Source organism: Papilio polytes, unplaced genomic scaffold (genome assembly GCF_000836215.1).
Source record: "Papilio polytes unplaced genomic scaffold, Ppol_1.0 DF821956.1, whole genome shotgun sequence".
In the NCBI taxonomy this organism is placed as follows: domain Eukaryota; kingdom Metazoa; phylum Arthropoda; class Insecta; order Lepidoptera; family Papilionidae; genus Papilio; species Papilio polytes.
Window position 1 is genome coordinate 1,980,164 of NW_013527248.1, and position 22,578 is coordinate 2,002,741.

The following is a 22,578-nucleotide window of genomic DNA, read 5'->3' on the forward strand; positions in this document are numbered from 1 at the left end:
CAAACAAAACAGGGTGAACTTAAATTAATGAAAAATTACCACCCTCCGCGAGCGACTCGTCAACTCTTTTTTTTTCACAGGCTCGCTCCCGCGCATTAGGCGGCTTTAATTTGAATTCGAAATTAGAATTACGCGCGCTTTATAATTATAATTTTTTTTTTCGATGGCGGCGAGCTGATTTCTAATTCTCTAGGGTCGATTGTAATGCTGGCTGAACATAACTTTTATTCAAATACATTTTTGATACATTTTTTATTTATTCCGTTTCTGTTTAAGTTGAAATAAATCAAGCTATTGTGAGAATTTGCTTAGTAAAGTTTACAACAAAGTACATTGGGAAACTTTTACGTCTTTTTTTACTAAGGATAAAATAAAACAATTAACACCTTCTACAAAGTAAATCAAAACATTAATATTTTATTTTAATAGAATTACTTTAAAAAAAAAACCTAAAAATCTTATATGTATGTAGGTTATTTACTATTTAGACACGAACAAAAACCTACAAACTACAAGTACAATAAAAAGTATAGTTAAACAAACCAAAATCTCCGTATAACTTATTCCTTATTAGTTTTCTCGCAAAATCAATAACTAACCTTAAAACTTACGAATTAAAGATTTAGAAATTTCGCGAACATTGAGGCGGTATAAAAATATAAAGCGGGTTCGCACAATTGACTTTCCCGCGTGAATGTAATTTTAGAACAATAGCGTTCGGATATAATAAGTGATCGCGGAACGTGGAAGGGCAATGAGAGCTTTTGTACGACGAGTGTGCCCTGAGGGCTCTCACGCACGCGCCCGCACCCGTCTCCGCGGAGATTTTATATTTTTTGAGGAACAAATAATCGCCTTATTTACTTTATAAAATATTTCGATTCCATGTAAATCAATCGCAGATATCCAAAGCAACAGCGCTACTTCTAGCGCCCTGGGCGAGAATTCTAAGGTCCTTTTGATCAGCTTTATAGACGGTTAGTATGTGACAGTGCAATTCACAATGGCGACCCTTTCGGTCCAGTGCCCTGGGCGGTGGCCTAACTACGCCCTAAGGTCAATGCTGATGTAAAGCATAAAAGAGATAAAAGCTGCGTTAATGAAGAAGATAGAATGAAGAAATTTAGGCATTTGGGAACCTACAAGCTACAATATTCTTGTAGTTCATCTAGTGTTGTAAATGCAGACAACCTTTGACTAAACTATCGCACAAGTGCGATTGTCGATTGTTTCGTAGTCAATTCTGTTTAGTTGCACAACTAAGAATCAAGTAATGTCAAGACCATATAAGATCATAGGATTAAAAGCGCGACCAAACAGTTGTGCGATAGTTTAATTTCAGGTTTGCGCACGCTTATGATAAAGTTACTATAAGATCTTTTTAAGTAGAAGTTCCTCGTTTCAAAAAGAAATATTGTCTTCAAATAACAAACTTCATGCAACATAAATCTACGTAGCGCATAATAAAGTGGTAATGTCCATATCTTGGAGGACATTAAAATCACACATTAAAAGGAATTTTACACTCGCGAAAGCATTTCCGCGATTACGACGCCGTGTGATGTTACAACAGCTATAAAATTTTCTTCAAATTACCCGCACGGTAGTTCAAAGACCTGTCAACGCTGAATGCGTTTTGAATAATGAGCGTAAGTACAACGATTTAAATTAAGAACAGTATACTGCAAACCTATCTGGCTACGAGAGGCATTTAGTTGTGTCAAAGAATATTTAAGACATAGAACACCCAGTAGGCAAGATACAAATCGACAAGGATTTTGAAGATGTATAGCATATATTTGGCGCGTAATGTTATAGTAATTTAATCTTAACTGGTCAGATACATTTGTCTGACTGTAGTTTATTTAATTCTGTATGTAATTAAGCAAAGAAAACTTAAACATGTGAAAAAAGTGCAGTTTTGCACTGTTGCAGTTCGATTGTTTTTTACTTTCTCGGCCCAATGTCCAATACCAAATGTATTGTTATTAAACACGCAAAATACTTCAGGCGTAGAGTAATTTATAAAATTAGTGTCCCCAGAGATTACTTATAATGCAAAGTTTATGTTTCTTTATTTTATTTCGTGTAAAACGTAATCGAACAAGCAATATTAATTGTAATATACGAGCTATTCCATGAATCCTAAAAGTTGACTAACGATAATTATAAATAGTTTTAACAACTATAAATTATTATAAACAGTCAAATAAAACAATGTACTTTACGTATTTGTGATAGAACTTGACTTTCAATAAAATAACACACAAATTAAATTACATAATTTATGATTTTCCAAGAAAAGTGAAATACGAAAGAAATTTTGTCGTATTAACCAGGAGCAAAACAGTTTGAATAATCTTTCAGACACGACACTAGAAACATTTACTGGTTTGTATAGTGCCTACATCAAACTTCATATTTTTCAACTATCCTTCTTAAGACTAGTACAAAACTCTATAGATCTACTACTCTCCGCTTGCATCAACAATAAAATGAATCAACCCGTACTTTAAAGCAATACAGAATCAGCGCGAAAATGATGTTGAAATGGCGCGAAAAGCGTAAACTAGTGCATGATTAAAACGAAATGAACCAGCGCCCGTTTACAAATATCGGTCAATTAACGGCTGAGTGGGATAACAATTGAAATCGGTTTCACTTTCACCGAGGCCGGCCCACGGGCTAAATATAATAATAGACGGACAGATACATCAATGCTTGTCCACCGTGTTTTCGTATAGTCACTTTCAATTTTCCGTGCGCGCGCCCCGTGTGCACCACTACCACTGCAACTAGACACAATCCCCGCTCTTAGGTGAGATTCGAGTGAGTTTTTATAGCTAATTAAATTTTAACCTCGGAAGTGCATTTCAAAATCGGTTAATTAAAATGTAACTATCTACTATCAAATATCAAACGCATAGTTAATTTAGTAGAAATCGACTGTCAACTGTCATCGATTATTTCATCAACTTGCCCTTATCCCTACGGAGGGTCGGCACAGTATGTGCTATTCCATACATCTCTAGCAACCGTCGTATCGGAATTCATTCTCTTAAGCATATCCTCTTTCACACAATCTATCCATAATTTGTTCGGTCATCTACTTTTGTAGCTATCTACATTCAATATAAATACTTTCTTGTTTAAAAAAAATGCGCCACTTGTGAACTTCACTTTTAACAATCCAAGCACATGCGTGTTCGTTCATTTTGTACTTGTCCTAAAGCTTGTACAATCAATCACAAAATCCCACATATAGAATCTTTAAGTGCTTCCCTTCAGTAAAGATTTGGAAACTCAAAGGGTTGGTGAAAACGAAGCTTAATACGTGAATTAAATCGATTATCAAATAGTAGTGGTTTGAATGTTGATATCGATGTGATACGCATATCGCGGACTGTGCGAGCGGCCGCGGCCCCGCGAGCACCGCACATTTGTTGCAGGGCTGCTTACGTACGCGTTTTAATCATTCACCGGCCCGCTAGCCTCACGCCCGAAATTAAATCGTGTGCTCGCGGATTGCATTATTTAAATTTTATGAAAATTAGCGGCCGAAAAAATTAAAACTACCAACATTCAACACCGCTTTAAGTGTTTGGTTGTTTTAACATTTTATATTACAGTTAAAAACGTGTTATGTTTTAACGATTTAAATAATCATACTAATATTATAAATGCGAAAGTTTAGACTGGATGGATTGATGAATGTTTCTTAGAGTTCGTAACTTAAACGGCTGAATGGATTTCCATGAAATTTGGTATAGATGTAGAGGATAGTCTGTAAGAACACATAGACTACTCACTTTTGTTATTTTTTAATTCCACGCGGACGGAGTCGCGGGCGAAAGCTAGTAAATGATAATTGTCAATTATTTTTGTTGGTATCGAACAGAAAATTATTATGAAATAGAATCACCTCTACTTAGCCTATCAACGACAAATTTTGATAATACATTAAAAAATGTTCCACGTTTTTAAACCGAAATATTTTGGGGCCATTAAAGTTAAGAACGTATTTATGTCTGTAAAACATCGGGAGTTTAACGTTTGAGACATCCCTATAAAGCATATGTCAAGACATTTATTTTATGACAATATTGAGGCTTGAAACAAAACGATCAAATTACTATAAGGCACAAGTGCAAAGGCGAAATATAACCTACGCTAAGCTGCTATTCAGTACAGTATATTTGTAAGAACAATAGCATAATTAAAAATTTTATATCCCTGCACGTACCGGTATGACTCCAGTCCGTGCTCCCGCGTACAATCAAAAAGATTTTTAACGATTTATTTCACGATAACTTAACATCTGTACTAAACACAATACGTGTACAATCATAAAAATTGCTCATCCATAAACGCCCATAATAATAATATGCATTAACAGACTGACTTGTAAGGGAATGTCAACTTTATTCACTAAACAATAAAGTTATAAACCCTATAATAGGAGTCGATTCATTAGTAATTTGAATGAAAGGGTTGGCAAATCCAACTTCTATTGTCAATAGTCACGCGTCGACTTAGTATTAAATATAATTACGTATTATATTTCTGTTAGCGTAGGAATAAAAATATCCCGTGATGAATGAGTATGGGGTACATTTATGAGTCTATGACATTCTTAAGACTACCTCAGATTATTCTAATACGACACAAATGCTTTATACGCAACTCGCATTCATTTATAAAAGTTTAATTGAAGAAAGGTGAATAAAGTCAAATTACAATGAGATAACTTTATCTATCACTGTTGATGCGTTAACGACCGTCTCCCAGATATTTTTAACCATTCGATAGTGTTTTTGTTTCCATAACTTCATGGAATGCGTTTCCGAACTATGTAATTATAAAATAAATGGAAACCAGCAATCTAGCAAACTTATGTATTTATTCCACAGTACTATTGAATCACAAATTAAAAATTACAGATTTAACAAAACTAGCAAATTTTATTTATAATATAAAAAAATCTCACTTGGTTCCGTATTGTGAAAACCTGACAACAAAAAATATAATTAAAAATCATCCTTAAATTATTACAATAGCGATTATTTTCACAAAAATTATTCTATCAAATTAAAAAAACCTGTCTATGTAGTGAGTTTATGGATTACTAGCTGTTGCTCGCGACTTCGTCCGCGTGTAAGTATAAAATCGCCTATGTTACTCATAGATCCACCTTGCCAACGGTGAAAGAATTTTTACGATCGGCCTAGTAGTTTTTGAGTTATTCAATACATACAAAAATGCAAATCTTTCCTCTTTATATTATTAGTATCTAAAGATATAGATAATTGTATGTAACAACATCACAAGTCAAAAAACGATCGTGCCTCTCGCTCACACGCTCGGCTCAGGAACGTGACATTGAGTCATCCCTTTTCCTACGTGCAGCCGACTTTCATTGTTTTCAAAGACATGGTTACTCTAGTTTCTTTGATTTACTTATTTTTTCAATGTCGTAAACGTTAATAAAGTGTAGACAAACAGTGGTAAAGGACTGTCAAGTAATGTGATTAAGTTGCCACATAAAAAGGCGCAAACAACCGCCTTCTGAGACGTCTCGTTATTTCGATTCTAATTATGTTTAATGTCCCTGTTATTTTTTGAGTTTTAATGCGCGCCCGCTATAAAAAGATAATCACAAAAATAATTGAAACGAAATAATAAAGGGAGCGAGGAAGGTCGCGGGGGAGGTTGGGGAGGCGATTAATGACGAAAGGGGGGAGGGGGATAGTCGGCGCATTACGACCTAAATAATCAACATAATTACACTTTTTACCCCCGTTTCCCCTTTTAACTGAGTGTCTATTTGTAAAGGCCTAAAAACGCCCAATGTAAGTCATTGTGAAAACGTATTTGTTATAGTATTTCGTTTGTTTCTAACAATAAGACATACTTATAGGCTTACTCTATGCCCATCAAGAACACCGAGCACTCGTAGAGCGGTCATTTTATGTTGATGATGATGTCCCATGGGAAGAAATCTGTCAAAGACGAACCCTGGTATCTCTGAGTATGTGATCGGAGGTAACTGGTAACCCCGAGCTTAGTTTTAAACGTCTGATCGCGCGACACACATTACAACTGGCCTAAGGATTCGTTTGTATAGATATATGAAGCTTAAGATAGGTTTTTCTATGCGCTTTGCATTTAGGTTTTGGAGTTGTTTGATTTCAAAGCGTAATACAATCGAATCGACATGATTGCTCAGTTCGTCATGGGCATAGAGTAACACTATATATTTATAGTACAAAAGTATATTTTACTATACGTTCTCAGTATTAACGATTGAAATCCAAATATCGCTTATTAATAATAATAATAATAGTTTGAGAGTATTCTTCTGTACGTTACTTTAACGAATTCAATAATTTGTTATAACTAAATACTGATAAAGGTTTATTTTAACCTTTTACAACAAGTAAAGCGAGAGTTTCTCGAAGGAATCAGTATATAATTAAAGATAATGAGACGCCATTCAGACGTCCGTCTGGGTCCTTTACAGCATAGACCTACGAAACTCTAAAGTAGATCAGAAATAAATGTATTACTTTATTTGTATCTTACCACGTCAATAAAATATTTAGATATCGAAATGTTTTATAATTAAATACGTACTAAGAAACATTCATCTATTCCAACTTTCACATTAATAATATTAGTAAAATGTAAGATACTAGCTGTTGCTCGCGACTTCGCTCGCGTGAAATTATAAAATATAGTCCATGTTATTCACTGATAAATTATCTTTCTAACGGTGAAAAAATTTTTAAAATCGGCCCAGCAGTTTTTGAATTATTTCAATACATACAAAAATACAAATCTTTCCTCTTTATAATATTAATATAGATTACGAACCAAGACTTATAAATAAATCTGAAATTCATATTAACTATTTAAATCAATGTAACAAGAAAATATATATGTAAAAACAATAACAAACCTAAAACGAAACGCAAAATTTTTTTTGGTGGTCACTCTAAACTTTCGTAGCTCTTCGCGCCCCCGTCTGCGCGGACTAAGACAGAGATCTCCAAATGAAGGATTTAATTCAGTTATTTCGTAGTTATCCATTCCTTTTTATTTGCAAATTCAACTTATAATTTAATTGTTGATTAAGTCAATTATACAGGCTTAACAATAATTTAGAAAATTTGTCTCTCTACAAATGTTTTCAGTTCAAGTACTCGTATTTATTCTTAAATTTTGAATGAACTTAACTTAAAATTACGGATTTCGAATTTCGAATTTAGTTATCCTTAGTCAAAAGAAGATTATGTAGTAACCAAAAAGATGATCACAATATGTTACATATAAATAAATAAAAACACAAAGAAACAAAATTTAAAAAACACATTAATAAAAAAACCATATCATACTTACATTTTATAAAAGAAAGAGAGTTTATTTAGTAAATGGAATTAGGTAAGGTTCTGTTTCTACGAACAGTGTACATACAAAGAAGACAGGTGTAAAGTAGAAGTATTTCGTCCGTCCCTTTCACCCGATTCCAATAAGGATTCCTATTCTAGGGACTGGAAGGTCAGGCAATTGATTTGCAACACTTGAATGAACTGAAGATGTCTATGAGCAATTGTAACTTCGGTGAAGGAACACATCGTGATGCAACCTGCACCTATCTGTGAAGGAATACAAAGATAGGTGTGATGTCAACACGCAGGGGGGCGACGTAACTGTAGCCTACCTACTTAGGGTAGGCTCCGAGCCCCTCAATAGGGACGCATAGTGAGCTGATAATGAAGTGTTTGTTCTATTACATTTTACTTCAAGTAAATATATTTTTATCACATGCAATTTTATTACCACTGATCCCTAAAACTTAAACAATATCACAACGCTCATAAAAGTTAAAAATCGCGTTAGCAATCGTAAAACTGCGTCGACTTGTTATTAGCGACGGACCAAAAAAATAGACTATTTGAAATTAAAATCGCTAATGACGAAGACCATTAACTTAATCATTTTAATTAGAACTTGGCTCTTGCGCTTTGCGAGGCCTTTTTATAACGATGCGTTCATACATCGATATCAAGAAAACATTTTAATAGCAACGTTTAAATACTATACACAGTTGTTTAACTTCAGCAAAATGCGATGAAGATTAAATAGTCTTTTCATCACTGAATTGTAAAAAAAAATATTTGCCAATAGTTTTCTAGTCATAAATGTAGCCTATGTTACTCAGTGGTAATATTTCTAACGGCATTGGAATATATCAAAAATAAACGATGATGGGTAACCAAAATCTAAAGTTATTCTTTTTCATAACAATATTTTCACATTTATATAGAAACCAGTTTTCTCCCGCGACAACGTTCGCGTGCAATAAAAGAAATGAGTGTGTTCTTCCAGACTATCCTCTACATCTATACCAAATTCCATCAAAACCGTTCAGCTGTTTACAACTCTAACAAATATCCATCTTAACTTTCGCATTTCTATTAGTACTAGCTTTCGCTCGCTACTCCGTCCGCGTGGAATTAAGAAAAACAAAAGTGAGTAGCCTATGTGTTTTTCCAGACTATCCTCTACATTTGTACCAAATTTTACCCAAATCCGTTCAGTCGTTTAGGCTACAAACTCTAACTAACATCCATCCATCGAACTTTCGCGTCTATAATATTAATTAGAAGTTAGATTAGATGAAGTATAATTAACACTTATCAAGTTATTAAAAACAGCATAAAACATTGAGTAAATCAATGTGGCTTACAATAGTTTACATAACCATCACTATGTCACATGTATTCACGCACGTGTCACGCTCCAAGTGTTCAGGATATCTATAATTTGGCATCTCCTGTCAACACCCAGTATAAAGATCTTAAGGTCGTCAATTGAATAATTCGCGAATTGAACTACCACGACGTACCGTACAAATTGTTAACACGCATAGAGTTTTGTTTATCTTGTATGCACTGTTCCCGTGCGTCTTCAGTCGCATAAAATTATGAAAACTTTACTGTTTACATTTGAGTTGTCAATTGCGAATGTCAAAATTCAAATGCACAAATGACAAATGCCTTTGATATTGGATAACAAACATCGTTGCCATGACAAACTTGTTTCTTTGATGTTGGCAGTTTTCGTGCGACTTCATCCGCATATAATTATGAATTTTTTATAATATTGTTTACATGTGTTAAATTATCAATTGCAAATGTGTAAATGACGTGACACGATGACTATGGCAACCTTGCTTTTTTGAAGTTGGCAGCAACTTATGGTCTCATTCCGACATTAGGGTTTTTTCCAAAATATTTACCTCCTAAGTTTAATGGCGTGAAAATATATAGCCTAAAGCGTGACGTAAGTGTAGGGCTTGTTATTAAAAAGAGAATTATTCAAAAACATGCTGTAATTGCTGACATCTTAGGCAACAAAGAAGTGTGTTTATGCTTTATTATGATAGTATAGATGTGTAGGGCTTTATATTATAAAAAAGGATTATTCAAAGATATACTATGATTGCTGACATACATATCTAAGTAGTGTGTAGACTGTTACTATTTTATTTTAAATATTATCTTACCAAAAAACATAGACTTAAACATTTATCAATAGAGATTATAGTTTAGGTGTCTTGACTCTCTCTTATAGCGTCGGTGGCTCAGTGGTTTGAACATTTGACTTGTAATCTACAGGTCTTGGGTTCGATTCCCGCCATATACCAATGTGATTTTCGATTTTTCGAATTTTCATATGTACATAATTAACCCGACGTTCTTACGGTGAAGGAAAACATCGTGATGCAACCTGCACATATCGGCGAAGAAATTCAAAGATGTGTGAAGTCAACCAACCCGCACTGGGCCAGCGTGGTTGACTATGGCCTAGTCACCCCATATTAGGGTAGGCTCCGAGCCCCTCGGTGGGGACGTATAGTGAGCTGGTGATGGTCTTGACTCTAGGTGATATTTTAATGTAATAAAATAGTTTTAAGTGCTTGAGACTCGTAAGTGAACTATTTTCATCACTATTTTAAAAAATAACTAATCGAATTTTTGAACCAGGCTCTTTTTACTTATTTTCACAATGTTTATCCAAAGCAAACAACAAACATTTAAAATAGTGAACTAAAGATGCTATACCGTTTCTTCATAAAAATTAATAATCAATTCAAACAAACTGTAATATACCGCAAGAAACTGTTACACGAAACGTAAATAATTAAAGAGAATTATTTATTTAATAATAAAGTTAATATCAACAACGTCACAAATGAGCTATTAATTCGAAGTTAATGAAACTCACGTTATCTTCAGTCACAATTAAAATACGACAAAGAGAAAAAACAACCAAGTTAATGTCATTACGATTTAAGAACCGGTATTATATGACATTCCATAATCGAATTACGGGAAGTTATAAATATTTCATGATACATTACAGATAAGGTATAAGAAGAAATTAATGAATAGTAAGCTAAAGCATCGATGGATAGTCTACAGAAGGATAACATCTGTAATGATGACCAATATGGTTACAAGAACTAAGAAAGTCTTAGAGAGGCTTTACTATTTCTGGAAAAAGAGATTCAAAACCAATCGAAAACACTCATAAATAAGAATCCTTATCCTTGTTGTTCTTTTTTCTAAGGCCGTAGAGAATTCAAGTCATAATCACGTCTTTATTAAATGTCAGTGAAAGCCTACAGTTCCTGTTATCAATATATAGTAATATTTATTCTTATTTAACTACGCAGCTTGTCTTTGGGTTTAAAAAAATTAAAATGTTCCTTACGATAACTCCTAGTTTCAATGTCCCTCTCATTCGATAACCACGCATAGGGATTTTCATTTTTCATAAAGGCTGTGATTGCAATGGCCTCTGAAATAAGAAAAAGAATAGTTGTAGGAGGTTTGGAGAGATATTCTTTAGTAAGAGAAAAAAGCGGGAGTGAAACAGATGACACTGACGGTGAGATTCTGTTATTTTAAAGGCTTGAAAGAGTTGCATTTGAGTGAAGAGGCCCAAACTACCACTAACACGTAGAAGAAGTCAGCATCTCCTCTACAGTATTCTACTCCCGTAGGGTTGGGGCGCCGGGTTTCGTCCTTCAAATAACTCTATCATCTCAGTCATCACTCCCTTCTTGATTATGTCACCTTTCACGCAATCCATCCATCTCTTTTTCTCTTTCTAGGTATACCTCTAATTAGTAACTGAATTGTTGCGACTTCTTACGAAACATAAAATACATTACCACCACACGCTTTTTCTACAAGGTTCGTTGGAAACAGTCTTATAACCTTACCTTTTCTTACTTTTTAAAACATATGTACATTCCTATATTTAATGGTCCTAAAGGTTTTAGTTTCGTTCAAGATTGTACAGGGAAACCCCAGGTAAAAAAACATTGTTAAACACGTTACGACATTTTTAGTCTCATGTAAGGAAAATGTAGTAATTATGAGTTAATACGTGCATAACACTTTAAAGAGGTTAATTAAATAGACTTTAAATAGATCTTTTAGTATGGACTCTATAAGAACAAGACTGTTCGAACTATCGCAGATAACATAATTTTTTTTTTATTTTGCACGCAATTAAAATTAGTATATTAAAAGTAAAATCAGTCACTGGCCATAAAAAAAATAGATTGATAAATGATGGTATTATGTGCGACTAGATATTGCTCACGACTTCGTCCACGTGAAATTAAAAATATAGCCTATTATATTCAGTAAGGTAGCTTTTTATGATATACCAGCTGTTGCCCGCGACTTCATAAGCGTAATATTTTAAAGTTCAAAACTTACGTTCGCCCTTTTGTCAACCTATTACCAAAAGTATTATTAATTATTAATAGTTCCTAAGATTAGTAATAATAAGATATAGCCTATGTTACTCATACATAAATTACCTTTCTGAAGGTGAAGGAATTTTTAAAATCGGCCCAGTTGTTTTTGAGTTATTTCAATACATACAAAAATACGAATCTTCTTAATAATATAACAAGATAATATCAACATATTTGACATAATATTTGTTAAATTCATATCGCATAATGACGCATATTTCCTTAATTATATTAAATTTCGTAAATCACGTATAACCTTGTGCTTATTTATGAGGACAGGTTGGGAAATAAATACAATAAATTGATTAAAGCGCTAATTGTATCCGCGTATGATTTTTGTCTTTACAAAACGCAACTCTAACAGGATAAATAATATACTACGACCTTTGAGTTAACTATCGCATAATTGTTTAGTCGCGATTTGATTCCTATGAGCTTGGGAGGTGAACACACTACGATTATGCAACTAAACAGTTGAATTGGCTGCGAAACAATCGACAATCGCACAACAGTTGTGCTATAGTTTAGTCAAAGGTGTGCGCGCGCTCTAATATTGACTCAGGTTCGTTTGAAAAAAATAAAAAAAAACATACATACGAATTGAGTACATCCTTCTTTTGGGAAGTCGATTAGAAATGGACTTGGAAGATTTTTTTTCTGAAGACACATATAACGAAAAAAAACTACCTAATACAGTAGAGGTCATTTATTCCTACTGATTGGTATAAAATCATTTAATGTCCACCATGCAATTAAACCGAAAACTTGTCAGTTTGCTATGTTTTCTATCCCAAGTGGTAAGCAAATATAATTCTTTGACTGTATCTAATATCGTGCTTTGCTTTAAAGCCTTGACTAATCAAGTTCCCTCGTTCTATTTACTATTACTATTTCAATAGGAGGATGTAAGTGCTTATAGCGATTGTTAAAATTTGCTCCCTAAATTGACAACGTAATGACGGCACCAAGCAAGTATCTGCTTCCGACTTATTTAACTAATTGGTACTCTGTGTTTGTATTACTATGATTTAATACAATTACATCTACGTATATGACGTTAAAAAGAATAGATGGCAGCACTTAAATCGCTATCTATGAAGCTAAGCATTCTATAATCATAATTCATACAAAGTTTGGATGGATATATGTTACAATGTATCTCAAACGGCTTAACGGATCTCGCACAGATGTAAAACATATAAAAGATATACTGGATCCATAAGTTCTCGTTAAGTTTTTTTTTTAATTACGTGCGGAAAAAGTCGCGTGCAATGCATATATAAAAAGGTCCAATTTCAATCGCAAATACAAGCAATAATCTGACCTGTGTTGTGACGTCATAGTTCTCAAATATTAAAAAGTAGTTAGGGTCAGAAAAATAACGAATTTTTAAAAGGATTCTGATTAATCACAAATCTGAGTAAAATAAATGCTATTTTTTGGTGAAATCTAAAGTGTTCTAAAAATTGTTAAAGATAGAGATAAGTGTGTACATTCAATTCTAATGGATTTTGTATATTTTTTATGTGAATCCTATAGTTACGAATTTCCCTAGTGTATAGAAGTTTAAATTATTGTTTTGTTAAAAAAAAGTAGTCTTTGTTAAAACAGAGAGTAGCGAAATACCGAGAATGTTTTCTATTAGTTCTGCAGTTTCCCAAATTACAACAAACGAAGCAACTTTACCTTTCAATTAATTTATGAAAACGTACATAATTTTTCAGTTTCAGTTGTAAAACTAATGATTGTTATACTTTGATGAGTAGATTCTTTAAGAGGTGATGACATGAGTTTTATAGGTTAAGTTTCCAGTCTCAAAACAAACGTTTTCTTTCATAACCAAAGGGCAAAAAAGTTACATAACAAATCTACTACTATTATTAGCATATGAAATTCAATATAAACAAAATTAAAAGATTAATTCTTTTTTTTATCAACGATCAAATTGTTTACCCTATTAGAATAAATAACCGGCTTCAGGTGAACAATATAAAATTGGCAAAACCGCAATTATGCACGCTTCAAATCGGTCCCATTCATCAACGTCACCAGAAATTTACCAGCTAAAAAGTAGACCGGCTTTGAGGCAAGATTCCGCGAGCAATCCTATACCAGACTAATAACAGCATCCGACTGAAGGGTTGCGGCCGATTCGAGAAATTTAATGAAATATTTGATTTATGCCCACCATGAATATCAGGTAGCTTATTATGAGAGTATATCATTAAATATTACGTATATAATTAAAGCTCGGGTTAGCCCGAAGCTACCCCAATTTATGCCGCGCGCCGCATTATAATTTTAATAAAATTGCCCACCGCTCGATAAAATAATACCGAAGAGTAGAAAAAAAATAATAACGAAATTATAACACGTCTGATTGATGTATTATTTGGTAATTTATCGTCTGTAATTACATCGTGTAATAATGGCCGATAATGCGATGCGGCGACGGCGCTGAGGGAACGATTTATTAGTATTTATTAAAGTATGAATTATTGTATAATTACTGGGATGGTGCTTCCAAACTAAACAGAGCGGTTGTTTTAGGGTTGAATTTATGGCCGGTTCTCGGAGGCGATCTAATCGCGCAGTCGACTGAACCTCGCCGCGGCGAGCGCTGTCTAAAATTAAACTTTAAAGACGCTCACCAATGTTCATCATTCAGTGTTGGTATTGCAACGGCTTTGTTATAAACATTTCATACGAATTGAAGTGCAAATGGGAACATAGAATTATAATTTTCGAATTCATGTAAATATTAAAATAGCTTTTCATGGAAACGTTGACCGTAACTTAACAAAACGTAAGTATTTCTATAACATCAATATCTACTACTTAAGTACTATAGAATAATTTAGAAATCTCTGGATAAAGAAATTTGGCAACGCTAGGACATATTGTCGCGTGTCGACATCTCTCGCTATGATCTTAACAATGTTGGCGGTAATTAACACTTCATTTCACAGCTTTTATTACATGAGTTATAACACAAACATTCAGACATTATTTATCAGATAATGTCATCAATTTTACGCATTGACTAAACTATTGAACAACTTCAGTCGTTTTCGATTCCTATTAGGTCATATAGAGGTGCACAATACTCGATTTTAGTGCAAATAAACAGTTGAATTGACTGAAACAATCGACAATCGCACAACAGTTATGAAATAGTTTAGTCAAAAATGTGCGCCCGCTCTTAATGTGAACTTAGGAATCAGTAGTATGGAAAGTGTTAATAAGTGGTTTTGATATGCTTTGTACTATAAACTGCAAAGAAACTTAGCATTTTCGAGTGCAAATAACGAGGTTTTAACCAAGATGATTGTTTTATTTCCACTAGTGATATTATAAGAATTAAACCTGATACTTTAAATGTGGGTTACAACGTTAATAAACATTTAAGTACAATTTCAATAAAACATCAAATAGAAAATAATAAAACTCTTCAAATATGCTTAAAAAACATTCCGAAGAAAAGTCATTACATAAACTATTATTGATGTTCATACTAAAAAGCATTCAGAATACATTAAAGGGTTTAAAAATCGATTGAATAATTAAAAAAATATTTTTCTTCACTACAACCATTTCATAACAAAATATTCTTTTGATCCTTTTAATTGCATATTCATTTTTAACAGTACTTTTTCCTTATGCTGCTATCTTAAATAGATAGGAATCACTCGTTAAGAACAGTAAAGAAACACACATAATTCATAGTTAATAGTTTTTATGGACTTTTATAAGCGTTACGGAGGGATCGAGTACAAGATTATAAAGCATTCTATAGATGTGTGAAACGGTAACTGTTATGTGTTATTTATTTGTTTTTTTGAACCCTATTAGGGTTGCCACTACTATAAAATAATTACAATATTAATCATTGGTATATTAAGAGACCATTAAGGCAATATGGCTTTATAAAACTTCAGTCCTGAAGAAATCTATACTAATATAATAAAGTGTAAACACACACTTCTTCGTTGTCTAAGATGTCAGAAATTGCAGCATAGTTTTGAATAATCCTTTTTTTAATAAAAAGCCCTACACTTACGTCATGCTTTAGGCTATATATTTCCTCGCCATTAAACTTAGGGGGTAGATATTTTGAATAAAAACCCTAATGTGGGAAAGAGACCATAAGTTGCTGCCAACATCAAGAAAGCAAGATTGCTAAGGTTTGTCATGTCATGTCATTTTGACATTTGCTATTGACAATTTGACAAATGTAAACAATAAAATAAAATTTTCATAATTTCATGCGGATGAAGCCGCAGGAGAACAGCTAGTAAATAATAAAAAAATTGCTAGCGAAGGCTTCTTGTCCGCATGAGGCTCGTGTTTACTGTGGAGGCTTTTCTTATCAATGAAGATTAATTTGTTTATGTTAAACAAACAGTGGAACTGTACTGTTATAATGTTTCCTACATACACTTTAAGCCCTATACATCTATAGTTAAAAATGACTGTGTAAGCGACTTTAGATATGATATTTTTACCATCTTTTAGAGTTTAATTTTATAGCCTTAAGCATTCGACCACATAACAATATGTGTGGTCAAACATTACTTTATTTATTTTGCATGAAATGTAATACATTACCCCCCATTGATGAAACGTTACAATTAAGACCTGACTCGTTTGTCCCCTTAACCTTTTGACTGCTGTCTTGCTAACAATAGTAAGAATGTTATATGAAATACTTACCGGAGCCACTGGCAAACAGGAAGTCCCTGTGCAGGGAGGACGTCTTCAGATAAGGGTAAAACAGCTTGCTGCCGGCCGCTGCCTTTCACGTTACTGTCAAATAAATACACATTTTTAGAAAATGGGAACCCATAATTATAACTGTACTAGCTTTCCCGCGACTCCTCGAGTATGGAATAAAAAAAACAAAAGCCATTAGCCTAAGTGTTCTTTCAAACTATCCTTTACTTCTATGCCAAATTTCATCGTAATTCGTTAAGCCATTTAAATTACAAACTCTAACAAACATCCATCCATCTATTTCGCATTTAGGACATTAGTATGAGTATGAAGTACGATTTTTTTGTTTTACCTATCAGTTGATCTGCTATTTTATTAATCAAACCCAAGGTTATTCGGATTTTCATCTTCTAATTACGTAGGTACAGATGGATTGATACATCGTGATCCTTTTCACTTACTTAAACATAAACTTTTTGATATTTTTTGATGAAACAGAAAGATCATAACATGATTTAATTAATAACTCTTAAAAGTATTTAAATGTTTTTTACCTTAAAATAACCTCAAAAGTAACAGTTATGCAAATCAAATACTGGCAACTCTTAAAATAACATGAAATTTAAAACTAAACTAAACAAGTGAAAGTACTTCCGTAGAAAACCTTTAGATTGCGACAGATTTAAATCTAAGCCCACGCGCTTATTAGCTTAAGCGGATAAAGTTTTTCTTAAGTTAGATTGCCCTACTGGCATGACATGACAGTAGACTGTGTTGCCATAATAATGCTTTAAAAATAATTTAACATTACTTGTGTTTACATTTAGTTTTTGAAATAAAATTATTTAAAAGTCATTATATTTAACAATATAAAAATATATTTTAAATATCGACATTAAATATAACCTTACTAAAATAAAACAAAATTAATAAGATAATAATAATAAATAGTTAATATAAGTAACAAACGATACAATATGTTATAGTTTACTAGATGTCGCTCGCAACTTCGCCCATAAAAATGTAGCCTATGTTATTCACTGATAACGTAGCTTTTAAACGGTAAAAGATTTTTTGAAATAGGTCCAATAGCTTTTGAATTATTAAAATACATAAAAATGCATATCTTTCCCCTTTATAATATTAGTATAGATTTATTGTTTATGTCATTTTTCCTGTTGTAGTAATCGCTAACGCTTATCACGGAGGTTGAACCTCAAGTCCTTGCGGGGCGGGCGGGGTGACGCGGCGTGGGAGGGGGCGGCGCAAGGAGCCGGGGCTGCGCGGATTTTTCACTCAAGACCACGTGTTAGTCACGTGCCTCAAACTTTTTACCTCAAGTTTCCCTCGCTCCGACGCCGTGCGGAAACTTTTATATTTTTTTATCATTTGTCATTGCGTATAGCCAGTATGTAAGTGATGTTTCTTTTTTGTTTGTGGCCAATAATAAATACGTACAAAGAGGTTAAAATATATTTGAAATTAACAATTTAATATTATTGTTTATGCGAATGAATTGACCGCTAGAATATTAATGTAATTGATTTTTAATATTCAATTTTTGTAACTTAAACGCGATTGAAATAAAAATTAATTTATTGACGGTTGTAGCGAATTACTAGTGCCGTTTTGAATGATAATTTTATTACAAATAAAAACATTGCATTATCGAGATATGTTTAGATTGATTTTAATATGCATAGGAGGTCTTTTTTCAAAAGTGGGTCTTTAAAGTTATTAAATAATAGTTTTCCCAAGAGTTTTAAGACTGAATAAGTACTTTTATTTAGTGATTGATTGAATGTGGTTTCTAAGAATAGTTAAATTAAAATTATTACATTGGAATAGCTTTACCAGTGTCGGCGTTCACAAATGTTCTATAAAACGTTTTAAACTTATGGATATTAAAAATTAAAAAACATCGATTAGTTCCATATTTCGAGCGATCATTAATGTTGATTGATATAAGCCGTGTCTGACGCTCGTAAAGATTATATCGATTATCGGAATCGGATTTCACCCGAAGACCATAGACAATTCCCTTGTTACCAGCGCAAGAGTAATAAAATGCCACTTTCTCAACAATGCATCACTAGATCGAACCGTTTCGCAATCATATCAACTATACCGTGTCTAGAAAATTCTTAATTGAACTAATGAGAAGTAATTACAATTTTTATTGCGGCCATAATGATTACGATGCCTTAAAATAATAAAAGCAATTAGACATTGATGGGCGTAGCTGAGTGGATCAGGTCGTCCTACTCACACACGCGGCGATCTGGTGGGTCAAGAGCGGGATGGAAGAGGCTCTGATTAGACGTAATTGTTCAAACGGTTATAAAAGTTGATGTCAGACGGTATTCCGTGTCGTAAAATGGCGCGATGTTTCCACTCGAAACGTCTTAATGTTAAAAAACGGATGGCCGGCAAACATACTGCTTACAACAATTGGCGATACAGTGCTTTAGAATGAGGACAAATTAATCCTCAACTAGGAATATGAAATGATTTATAAATTTATTTCGTGTGATTCACAATAATAAAGTTGGCGGGAAATGACGCGTAAACTTTTTAAAGATGTGACATGAAATAATTCTTTCGTTTTTTAAGTTTATTTCCTGTTTTGATTATCCTCTATAGATGTAATAAAATTGAAGTATCTGATTGTAATATCAAAAGAAAAATTCCAAATTTCGGGAAGAAGTTGCTTTGCTGATGAGGAAAATCGTATTCCGGGTACTCCAAAATGGCTGGGCCAATTTCGACCAGACTTTTACTAAAGAGTAGGTGACATAGACGTGCTCTTATAGGCTTTTTTATCTTAATATTGTTGACGAAATATCGGGCAACAACTAGTTTCCTATATAATTTGTTAACGGAAGTGTGTTGAGTTAGTTATGAGTGTAGTACACCGGTAGAGGTAGACTAAGAAAGAGATGGATTGCGTGAAGAGTGATATGATCAAGATGGGAGTGATGACCGAGATGACAGATGACAAGAGATACGTGGAGGACAAAAACCTGTTGCTCCCTACGGGAATAGAATAAGGGGGGATGATGATGGGGAAGTGTGTAAGTAATCTAGTATACTTCAAACAGTTAAATATGCATATAAATTGATAGTGATAATAGTTATTTTTATTAACATTCTGATGACATTTTAATACAAGGTCAGGCTATCACAATGTAAGTTTCCACTTTAGATGGAAACAAATTATTTTAATACTGTTGGGAAATAAATATGGATATTTCGCTAAATGAAACGGTTTTTGTTCACTGAATAATAAAAATTAATGTATTATTAATGTAATTGAATTAATTATTATTAATAATTGATCGTAAATTTAACTATACAATCAATTTAATATCTTTCATATTGTGGTCAGGGTGATATTGGGATATGTTTATGGACAATTCAATATTTTATCACAGTTGATGTAATAGTGGGTTTCTAATGCACATTTTATAAAAATCTATTGTTATCTCAGGATAATGAAGATAATGAAAGAAATAAAAATGTTATTACGGCTGGTATAAGATTACTGTCAATAAAATTTGATAAATTTGCAACAAGCAGATTGTTATTCTCAAAAAACTATTTCATTTATTAGAATACTATTATGTCTTGTTCCAGACTGAAGCCCAAATGTTCTCTATCTACAATGTATGCGTCTTACATGTATCGCTAGTTCTTTAATGTTTCCAGAAAAACCCTTTTTCTAAAACCACTATATAACATTAGATATTTATTTTATTAAAAAATCGTCCGAATACTGAACCGACAATTTTATTTGTAACAGTGTCTGATAAGGCCACATTTAAACTTCAAATTACATTTCAATGTTAAAGTGTCAGATTGTAAAAGGTGTTTACGAAGAAGTGTTTATAATTCGTTTCAATGTTCGGCCGTTTATCTAACTATTAACAGAAAGGTTAATTTTTGATAAAATTTTGTATAAAATTTGACGTTTCTTTGGTTAGAAGTTTTGGTACTTGTTTTGTAAGATTTTTAAGATTTGTAATTTAGTTTAGTTTAGTAGAAATTTCAGTACTACACAATTTTTTTTATTAGTTTACATATGAGATGTGTGATGAAGGTCTTAGGATTAAAATTAATATTATTTTTAATTTTTGAAATAAGAAATTATATTATATTTAATAGCTTACAATGCAATTTATTATCTATAGATTTGTATTGAAAAATTTCAGTGTTTAAATTTTAATAATCTAGGAACATTTTTATTTATTTAGCCTTATTTAATTCGATACACATTTTTTACAATATCTATAATCTATACTATTATAATAAAGCGTAAACACACACTTCTTTGTTGCCTAAGATGTCAGCAATTACAGCATGTTTTAGAATATTTTTTTTAATAAAACCCTACACTTACGTCACGCTTAAGGCTATATATTTTCACGTCATTTAACTTAGGGGGTAAAATATTTTGGATAAAAATCCTAATTTGGGAAAGAGGCCATAAGTTGCTGCCAACATCAAGAAAGGAATTGTTATTTGTGGATTTGAATTTTGACATTTCAGTCGTGATAGAAGGGGTTCATCCGTGACAACTTTGACCCCCATATGCATTATTTACAAAAGTTAACCATTTTTGAGTAAACATGATTTTTCGATTTTTTGACAATATAAGTTGGTCTCTTAAATAGTTATACTAACAGGTTAAGTTACTAATTTTGCTTTGTCCTTTTACTTGACATAAGAATAAACTGTATGAAGTAGCTTACCTGATTTGATAAGTGAAATTACGTGGTTGTTAAACGATTTTTGAGTTAATGTTTAGGTGCACGTGCTTTTTGAGACACACTATCGATGGCCGGTCGGGTAAAATTTAAACAAATACGTGTGTAATACCTACGAAAAACCGAACACATGACGAGTTCGAACCAATCAGCTGTTTGTGCCGCGCACGCCCCGCCCCGTAGACACCTTTTACACTTTATCGCGACAAAAAAAACAACAAAACTTTTTTTTTAATCAAACTTTTTTCTTTTAATTTACAACAAAGCGGCCATCAGTGTCGGCAGAAGGTTGACAACTGTCAAATGTCGAGGAGAAGTTAAAAAAGTTTTGTTCTTACAAGATTTTTAAAAATCGAACGACGAATATTGACGTAATCAAGTTAAATGAAATTAACAAAATTGTAATCGTTTTAATAAGTCAAATTCGTAAGTGGATATTGATTGTCAGTAATTATAATTATATTTTTTAAAGAATAAAGTATATCGTCACATGAACTATTACTAAAATATTGTGTAATGTAACGTGTATCACTTTAGACAAGTACTTACAATACAAAGCGGCAGTTGAAGGCGTCAAGATTTGTTTTCGTAGCTGCGCTGTTAATTAGCCGGCGTTCGCTGATTCATCAGACTGTAGCGTCTCAAACGGCCACCGCGAGCCGATAATTAACACTGCAAATTACCTCTCCAATATCCTTCGATTCCGTTCTAAGAACGACACTTGTGACTCGGCTAAGATTTCCGAACGCACCGGAAACTTTCGAATTAGCTGTCAAAAGACGCGCGAAATGTTATTTTTACTCTGTGGCCGTGACACGAGCGAACACAAACACGGCCGACCGCGCCAGAACGCCGACGTTTACTAGCCACCGCCGCCGCCGCTCGGCTAAGTTGAGAAGAAGGCAGCGGTCTCGGCCAACCCGCCTTCCGTCCGTCTCGCTCTAGCGCGGCTAGCCCGCCCGTACAATTTTTACGGTTTAACCGACTCGATTCAATTCAACTCAACTCAATTGTCGTGGCGCGAATGCCTTCGGACCGGACGCTAGAGTGAGACACATAGACGACTTTCAGGCGAATAGAATTTTTAATTATTATTTTTTAATTATTTAATATAAGGCAACGTTTGATGAAGACGCGGACGCGGTCGAGTCGGATGTGAGATGCGTCCGGTCAAGAGATCGCGTTAGGAAAATCGAAATGGAGCCTTAATCTTAGTTTAAGACGCAGAGTGTTCGGGCCGTGTGGGTCGTGTCGCTCGTG

General features: G+C 33.3%; 1 protein-coding gene across 9 annotated transcripts in view; it reads right to left on the reverse strand.

The window, feature by feature from the left end:
• The window catches only part of LOC106107647 (POU domain, class 6, transcription factor 2), a 123,577-nt gene extending 101,402 nt beyond the window's left edge, over positions 1 to 22,175 (reverse strand). For 7 of the 9 annotated variants that reach the window (XM_013288596.1, XM_013288594.1, XM_013288595.1 and 4 more), the window contains exons 1-4: positions 21,868 to 22,175; positions 16,553 to 16,645; positions 10,780 to 10,866; positions 4,988 to 5,008 (exon numbers count right to left, since the gene is read on the reverse strand). In XM_013288596.1, coding sequence (XP_013144050.1) covers positions 4,988 to 5,008; positions 10,780 to 10,843 — 85 coding nt within the window. In that variant the 5' untranslated portion in view covers positions 10,844 to 10,866; positions 16,553 to 16,645; positions 21,868 to 22,175. The remainder of the gene's footprint in view (positions 1 to 4,987; positions 5,009 to 10,779; positions 10,867 to 16,552; positions 16,646 to 21,867) is intronic. The other 2 variants (XM_013288597.1, XM_013288600.1) reach the window with 2 other exon arrangements.
• Between the last annotated feature and the right edge of the window lie 403 nt (positions 22,176 to 22,578).